The 9,468-nt window shown below is 37.2% G+C and overlaps 1 protein-coding gene across 1 annotated transcript; it reads right to left on the bottom strand.

Annotated features, from left to right (window-relative positions):
• Window positions 1–6,129: 6,129 nt before the first annotated feature.
• On the bottom strand, window positions 6,130–8,696 carry LOC131429167 (uncharacterized). Its single transcript, XM_058593214.1, has 4 exons — window positions 8,614–8,696; window positions 8,267–8,558; window positions 7,774–8,172; window positions 6,130–6,949 (listed from the first exon to the last, which is right to left on the bottom strand). Exons 1-4 carry the CDS (start codon window positions 8,694–8,696, stop codon window positions 6,134–6,136), a joined length of 1,590 nt encoding a protein of 529 aa, XP_058449197.1. The 3' UTR covers window positions 6,130–6,133.
• Between the last annotated feature and the right edge of the window lie 772 nt (window positions 8,697–9,468).

The raw sequence follows: 9,468 nt of genomic DNA, 5'->3' as shown, positions 1-9,468 counted from the left end.
TGTTTCGTCCATTGTTATATATCGACGAAAAAAATTGGTTTTATTTCGATATAACAGCTCCAAACACTGCTCAGAATCATCAATTCGTTGTTGTTTTTGATCGATTGTGAGCTCACGCGGCACCCATTTTGCACAAAGCTTTCTCATATCCAAATATTCGTGAATAATATGTCCAACACGTTCCTTTGATATCTTTAGGGCGTCAGCTATCTCGATCAACTTCAATTTACGGTCATTGAAAATCATTTTGTGGATTTTTTTCACGTTTTCATCGGTAACAGCCTCTTTTGGACGTCCACTGCGTTCATCGTCTTCGGTGCTCATATGACCAGTACGAAATTTTGCAAACCACTTACGAATTGTTGCTTCGCCCGGTGCAGAGTCTGGATAACACTCATCAAGCCATTTTTTGGTATCGGCGGCAATTTTTTTCATCAAAAAGTAGTGTTTCATCAACACACGAAATTCCTTTTTTCCATTTTTTTTTCACAATAACAAAAGTAGCTTCACTCAAAATGCAATATCTCACAAACTAATAATCAGACAGCTGTCAAATTTATACACGTATCTTTTGAAGGTTGGTACTAACTGAAAATGGTATGGATTTAATTCTAGTGGCGCCCTCTCATAGAAATGATACGAACTTTTCAGCCGATCTGTTTTTATTGAAAATTTTCAAGGGATTTGTGCTTAGTCCCTTTTCAAACGTAAGGCAAGAGTAACAAACGCAAATTGATGCCGCATATTGTTTCATGCGGCCATGAATGATGCTTATGAAAAATCTAAGCCAAATCAAAAAATACAAAAATAAAATTTCAAACAAAATTTGTTATTTGCTGTGGAATTGATTGCGCAATCAATTGTCTCGGAAATATCTCAACCGATTTTTACAAACTAAGAAGCAAATAAAAGGTTTTGGATTTTTTTAATAAGTTCCCGAATAATTCATCCAGATCCGACTTCCAGTTCCGGTATTACAGAGGTATAAGTAAACATATTTAATTTTCATGAGTATTTTTTCACAAGTGATGCCATTTTTTTAAACTTACTGGTAAAATCATCTAGATGGCCGACCTTGTTAGTTAATGGATTTAAGTTTACTTTGGAACAACTAGTCCCTGGTTTCCGCTCCAAAAGCACAGGTAATAGTGAAGAAAAGCTCCAAAAACGGAACTCATTTCGATTTCTCAGCAACGGTTAGACCGATTTTCACAAATCATGATTCAAATTAAAGATTATTTGTTCAAATTTCCATAGCATGCAGGGTTGCCAAATTCAAATCTACATTAAGTTGACAATACTGTTTACAAATTGAAAAGGTTCTGGTAGTTCACATTAAAAGGAGGTTTTTGATTTTATTATTGAAAATTCTTGACAGAATCTTCTAGTGATATTTTTGAAAGTATAAATAAAGTCATCATTACACTACTAGGTGGAATTAAAAAAGGTTTTTTCTCCATTGTTGCTTTACTTTACTAAAGGTTACTAGTGAAAGATAGACAAACAAGAATAATTCCAGACACAACAGATTAATGAAACTGATTTGGTGCAAAGAAATCTCACGTAAAGGTTCGCACGAAGTGTGCTCTGAGTGTGTGAATCGATTCTTGGAGGTTTATGATTCAATGCAGAATGTAGGGATTTGAGCTTGAGCTTGAGCTTGAGCGACCACCCCTGGTTGCTACTCCGTTACTGATCGGGATTAGCTGAAATTGTACAGGGAGTTTCTAGATTATCCATCCTGGGACTGGTAAATCATCCTTCAATGTACATCTTCTGGTAATCCCAGAATTCATTGATCAGTACCGGCGCCGGCCAGGCCCGAACGTAGATCGTCTAAGAAATGGGAAGGGATGTTAGTCCAACACTTGTTGTTACTAGAGGCCGTATATACTAATGCGCACTCCACAAGTGTCACGGGAGAAGGATTTTTGTTAGTAAAAATTTCAGGATTGGTATTATTCGCGCGCGACTCAGTATGTTCCGGTTTCAAGATGCTCGGATGCACCACTAAACTCACTGATTTCCCGAGTGAACGTTTCAACAATATCCTATATCAAAGTCCCGGAAAGTCTTGATTCACAGCTCTTACTCGAGTAAACTGAAGAAAGATTTGCAATACTATCGCGTAACGAATAAAAACTTACCTATTTTTTATAAATGAAATTACGTGTTACAAAATAAACGAGTGAATAGGATTTAGACAAAATAGCTGATTCATTGTATTGACATATTCTAAACAGTTGTTTTAAAATCATTATTTATTATTTATTATTCTTCATTATTTCCACTTTATTATTTTAATTACCTATTAAAATTATTAATTGGTTATATTGGTTGATCTGGGCAGTCGGCTACCGAGAAAAATCTTAATTTATAGTTTCAAATATACGTGTTCAATATATCGACATATGTTATCTCTGTTATTAACTTTGTAATATCAACGGATTTGCGCAATAGTTTTAGATTATTTATTTTTTTATCATTCAATTTATAATCCTGACAGACAATCAATAACATGTAAGAAGAAAACATTCCAAATAAAACTTTTTTTCGAAGTTACACGGAAATTGAAAGGTTGAATGAAGAGATAATTTAGTAAAATAGAGTAATCAGAAGTGAAACATTGAAAATATCTGATAACTGAAAGGAAAAAGAAACTCCTGCAATTGTCGCCTTTTACGACATGGAAGCAGGAACCCAGTGGATCTATTCTTGGTTCATTTTTTCCGCCGGATTCCACACGGCATCTAGGCTGGTACTGTCCGGAGAGAGCTAATAGGTACTATCAATCTCCTAGTGGACCCCAGCCCCTTCAATGCAGATTGGGGATTTGACAGAGTATAAACTGGAAACTCGCAATTAAAAACAGGAAATACACTGTGATGACGTACGCACACGTAGACCTCTTTCGACCACTATTTCAGGTAGTTCCGGAATCGGAAGCCGGATTAGCCGAAATTGGTTAGTTTAGCCTGCAATTAACATAACCTTCAAATAGAAACTGTTCTGAGAGATTTGAGATTTCGAACATACTTCACCTTTGAATACCGGAACCGGAAGACGGATTCGAACTAAATTTCAGTCTATGAAACTATAAGATCTTTGATTTGAGTATAAGTTTGAGGAAATTGGTGCGGTATATCTGTGAGAGGATTTCCAAGCGATTCCATAACTTCCGCACTTATATGAGAAAGACAAAAAATCATCTTGTCGAAACCAGCGGAGAAACCAATGCACAGTGGTCCGAAACGGGAAATTAGCGTGACAGAAATATTTTCACTATTAAATATTAGTTTTTCTAGTAGTTGTCTTCACAAAAGTTGTTTGTATTCAAATGGCGCTTCTTTTGATGAAAAAAGTTACTAGGGTGGTCCTCATTTAGACTGAAATCTGAAATCTAACTTTCTTAATTGAACTCAAAAATGATTTTGTTGTACAATAAAGTTGTAGTGAATTCTATTTTGAGCAACTTTGTTGAAAAAATCACCTCTCTAGCTCTTCATTTGATCGAGTTACATCAATTTTTCCGAGTAAAAATGGGGTGGCTCCTGAAAAATAACTTTTTTTGTGAAACTTTCTACGGAAAAGTTGTCTTCAGACGAGTTGTTGAACTAATTATTGCGCACAATTTTCTCAGCCAAGCTTTTTCATGAGAGGTAACAGTAAAAAGTTGTGATTGTTTTTTCATCGAAAACTAGTCGAGCTTCAAATATCAATGTTTATTAGATGCCAGATCGATAAAAATGTATCCTATGCGGTTCCTGAAAGGTCATGATATAAGTAAAATTTAAAACAAAATTGGAAGGGTGTTATTTTTTTAACTTATTTAAGGTAGTCTTAAAAATACCTTCAAAAATATTGCAAAACTCTTAAACGCCTTAACGTATCACCATACTTCCTTCAGCAACATAATTGTATCAAATTAGTTCTACAAGTTTTTCATGCATTGTCCTTTCGAGAAATGAGACACACAAAAACTACAGTCGAAAATAGATTTTTTGTAAGTCAAAGCACTTCCTGAAACCCAAGAAAATCATTAGTTTGTTAAAATGAGTAGAATGTCTTTATTCAAACCAAAACTCATTGTGCGTCGTTTTCCGGTTTTTACAGGCTATTCGGCTCCGTAGAACGTTTCACAAAAAAGTTAGAACAAAACAAAGTGATTTTTCAGGAGCCACCCTACTTTTACTAGGGAAAATTGATGTAACTCGATCAAATGAAGAGCTAGAGATGTGCTTTTTTCAACAAAGTTGCTCAAAATAAAATTTACTACAACTTTATTGTACAACAAAATCATTTTTGAGTTCAATTAAGAAAGTTAGATTTCAGATTTCAATCTAAATGAGAACCACCCTAGTAACTTTTATCTTCAAAAGGAGCGCCATTTGATTACAAACAAATTTGTGAAGACACTAACTACAAAAAACTAATATTTAATAGTGAAATTATTTTTGTCACGCTAATTTCCCGTTTCGGACCATAGTGCAATGCATGTTGAATCTAATTGTCGTCATCCATTGCTCACTAGTTACGAGCATCTTGACTCTTAAACGAAGAAGAAAAACCTGTTTTAATCCACCTAGTGGTGTAATGATGCCTTTCTCATGTACATATAATATTGTGGTATTCTATTAAAAAAATTTCTCTTCGTTTTTTGAAAGAAACCAAGTGATTGTTTATGCATAACATACATAATAAAACAGTGCTTTGATTGCGTAAGCCATCCTTAAGAGAACGAAATGGGTTCACTATTATATGCACCTCTGGCACCGGAACCCGAGAACCGGTATAACCGAAGTCGGTTCGTAAGGCCACCAACTAACATGACAAACAAACTCTTCTAGTACGCACCCTATAACTCCGGATTCGGAAGTCGGATCCGGATGAAGTTCAGGAATTCCGTATGGGACCGAAAGACCTTTCATTTGAATCTAAGTTTGTGGAAATCGGTCAAACCATCGCTGAGAAAAGTGAGTGAGATCCATTTTGGTATATATGACCACTATTTCCGGTACTTCCGGAACCGGATACCGGGAACCAGGATAGCCGGAATCGGTTTGTTTAGTTGCCTATTGATAATGACTATCAATTTGTGTAGTTTTTAAATCAGTTTAGAAAAATTTTTACGTTTTTTGTTTCGCCGGTTCAAGTGACGGTGTACAATATTTAACACATTTTACCCTATAATTCCGGAACCGGAAGTCTGATCCGGATGAAATTTAGGAATTCCGTATGGGACCCCGAGACCTTTCATTTGAATCTAAGTTTGTGGAAATCGGTCAAGCCATCGCTGAGAAAAGTGAGTGAGATCCATTTTTGTATATATGACCACTATTTCCGGTACTTCCGGAACCGGATACCGGGAACCAGGATAGCCGGAGTCGGTTTGTTTAGTTGCCTATTGATAATGACTATCAATTTGTGTAGTTTTAAGACCAGTTTAGAAAAAATTTAACGTTTTTTGTTTCGCCGGTTTAAATGACGGTGTACAATATTGAACACACTTTACCCTATAATTCCGGAACCGAAAGTCGGATCCGGATGAAATTCAGGAATTCCGTATGGGACCACCTTTCATTTGAATCCTAGTTTGTCAAAATCGGTTCAGCCATCTCCGAGAAAACCTAGTGAAATTATTTGACACATACACACACACACACATACATACACACACACACAGACATTGCTCAGCTCGATGAACTGAGTCGAATGGTATATGACACTTGACCCTCCGGGCCAATTTTCACTGGTCGGTTTTTCAAGTGATTGCATAACCTTTCTACACCCAAACCTCCATTTACGTAACTTTTATATGTATATATGTATCAATATGCGTACGCATGTGTGCAAATATTTGTATTTCTTAATACATATAAATAGTGGTGAAGTAAAAGCAATCATTTATATGTATAAATATATACACATATACGCAAACGAGCGAGTGTGTAAGCATACATACATACATATATAAGGTTCGTAAATGGAGGTTTGGGTGTATATGAGAAAGGCAAAAATTAACTACATCGTTGAGTTTACGCTTTCAGTAACATTATTATTATCATACCGGACTCCCCATCACCAAATATTTTATTACAGAAATTATTATCATCCACCACGAGAGTTTGGATTTTCACTTCACTTCCTCCGAGTTCGATGAGGCGTGCTCTAGAAGATGCTTGTAAATTCGCCATGGTGCAATTTGTTCCAAATTGCCTTTATGCTGCTTCCAGTAATCATAGTGCATATGGAATCGCACCCCATCAAACGGTAGATAGCCTCGAAAACTCGCCCAATCCAAGCCAACCCGTTTGACTGCCTGATGGAAATGATAGTAAACTGCTTGGAAAATGAATACCACATGAAATGCTCGACTGTCCAACCGGTGTGGATATTGAATATCTTGACACTTGAACGACTCAAAGATCACATCGTACGCTACTTGGAGGAGTAAGTCAGCTTCAAAAAGTTGTACAATATTTTTCTCTCGCAGATAGTACAGAGTTACTGCTGTAACACGTAGTTGTTCAGGAATAGAACTCAACGTCTGATAGTTCAGAGTCTCTGAGCCAATCCAACAGTACAGTTGTAGTTTTCTGTCTTCGAGGGCAAAATAAACTTCTTTTTCTTTGGAGAACAGTTCTGGTAAAGATGGTGGTGTGATGTCCTTGGGAAGGATGGCATTCCTCTTTAAAATTACAGCTTCATCCTCATGCTTAGGTTTGATATACAAGTGGACTTGGGTGCACTCTTCGACACCTTTATAATACAAAATAATACCTGCCATACGGAGGGTCAGTGAAATTGCTAAATCCGGATATAACATGCCAAATTCACGACGACGCATATCCAGATGAATGGCGGATATGTTAATTGATTGGCCCACCCAAACATCGTACATAAACGAATCGTCCTGCTTTAGCAGAAGATCAATCATCACACTGGGGCTCTAAATAAGAAAGATTTGTTATTTGGTTTTGGAACAATTGTGCGATGAAAGCAGAACCTACCAAATCGTAATATCTCAAACAGTTCCGAAAGGTTTGCATTAACTCACGCATGTTCGGAATTCGATTGAAAATTTTACACAAAACACTTTGCAAACCGTCGTCCGTGTGAATAGAGTCCGAATGTTGCCGAACAAATTGTGCGAGATGAATGAAAGCATTGCGTGAGTATCCAAACTCACGATTCTGGAACCAGTGTTGGTGATTGCCGAAAATTTGACAGAAGCTGCTATATTGCTATCTATATTGTATACAACATTTTCAATCCGGTAGAAGATGCTATAAGAACTCGAGTCTCTCAATACATGAACCGCGAGAGAATTTTTCTACATTTCTTCGCTCCACTTCATACTCTGAGTATTTCACGGCCCATGAAAAAATATACAGTCTGATAATGATCGTTGCTGTGTGGAATTTGCCAAGAGAGAATCGCAAGTTGACAATTATCGCAGAAAATCGAATCGATGGTTCATCTTGATGTTTCTCATACTAGGTTGCAATATTTCAAAACCCTTGTGTGGAGCATTCACATACATTTTCATAGACACAACTTATACAAAGGTTATATGCACATAGTTAGAATAAGCGGCAATAGTGAAATGATTCTATCGCAATTATCAACTGCCTGTATAGAATCGGATCGCGAAACGAGAATAAGCGACCGTTTGTTGCTTCAGAGAAGATCCCCACAGCGGCGTGCTAACCTTTGATTCTCAGAAATGTCATCGAGAGAAATTCACTCTCGCACTGGTGTCTATGCTATGTTAAATGAGCCATGCCGGGTGTTTGTTGTTGCGATGTTTTCCATTTCTCTTTGATGGCACTGATTGAATCGTGTGAAGAGTGAAGATTGAACGTTCTTTGATACGATAAAAGCCATCCTTGTCTGGAACTTTAAAATCTGCCCATAAGGAAGGCTATCATCGCCGGCCAAAACGGCAAACAGTTGCATCTGTCGATAGTTCAGGTTCAATGTTTGCAGGAGTGCGGAGCGATTGTATTCCATAGTTTCGAGATGGTCGAAATCGACATCCCTGGTAGACCACAAACGCCACCGACCCTCGTATATTAGATACGAACTGCTACATGCCAAAACGGCATACGCTCCAACTTCGTTAGCGTACGATGCAATGTCCGGATAGTAATGATTTTTTTTTCGCAGTTGCTAGCACGAACCGGCCGTGTTGTTTTGCCATGTGCATGATCATGTAGGCGTAGTTTAGGGGAAATTTTTTCCTTAATAACCTCTCATCTATCACTGCCATGTCGGTTCCTCCATCAATGCAGTCAACTACTTCGGTCAGTCCTTGGTACCAATATTTATATTTAGGTTCCATTAACGGCTCATGCACGTAGAATACGAGCTCTACTCCAAGATTGGTCATCTTAGAAAAGAAGTTATCAAGCATCGTGCAAACGGATTGAAAACGTCCCCCGCATAATTGGGCTTTGGTGTCCGAACGGCAAACTTTGACGATCAACGAGCTTGTGGCTACCACCACAATAGGTTTCGGTGGACTAGATGCGACATCGACATCGCGGAAATATTTTCTAAAATATATTATACTTATATTCTTATCCTGCCTAAAAACTCCAATACACTTACTCAATTTCATCCTTAATATTAATGTTTGAATATCCATTTGGAACCTTATCTTGGAGGAAAGTCTCCAATCGACGTACGACCATGCTGTGAATTCTAGATATCTACAATTGTGCGCCTAGCTCGATACTGATTGAGTTAAGTTTCTACACTTTGAACAGCCGTTTATGACCAACTGTTCTTGCGTTATTTCTCCACTGCACCGGCTGGCTCTTCGATGACCAACTGTTCTCGCGTTTTTTCACACCGATCGATAACAGCATTCCGATATGTTTCTATTCTGCATGATTCAGAGTTTAGATAAGATTTGTTTGTGACAAGTAATTCCAAGAAAGCTTTAAAAAGCCGGTGTACTGTGTGCAACAGATTGTTCCGGTTAGAAGCGATTTTTCCTTTTCTAACTATGCATTGGCAATGAAAATAAATTAACGTTTTTAATTCGCCGTGAGCAAACGCGGCATCCACTGTAGGGGGAAGTAAGGGATAATTTGAATGAAAGCTTAAGCAAACTTATTCAAACCTCTTTTTACATTATGAAGCATCATTCAAAGAATATCTAGTTAAATTTCCGCATAATAATATTGAAAAATAAGACGGTAACATAGCATTCCCTAAAACCTCTTTTGAGAATCACGTTGCGCTGTGAACACGATAACTCGGCATAGAATTATCTGAAATCAAAAATGTTCTTAAATTTACTTAAAGTACGAGTTATTTCTCTCCCTTCCGTCGTTCTCAAATCAAAATTGTGATTTTTCAACAGTTCGTGGCATATTTAAGGTTAAATTTTCCGCCAATTTTGAGGTGAAAAACTACCATAATATGAAAAAATTAAAAAACGTAGAGGGGAGGCATTTT

The sequence above is a fragment of the Malaya genurostris genome, chromosome 2 (genome assembly GCF_030247185.1).
Source record: "Malaya genurostris strain Urasoe2022 chromosome 2, Malgen_1.1, whole genome shotgun sequence".
In the NCBI taxonomy this organism is placed as follows: domain Eukaryota; kingdom Metazoa; phylum Arthropoda; class Insecta; order Diptera; family Culicidae; genus Malaya; species Malaya genurostris.
This window is presented reverse-complemented; position numbering and strand designations above follow the sequence as displayed.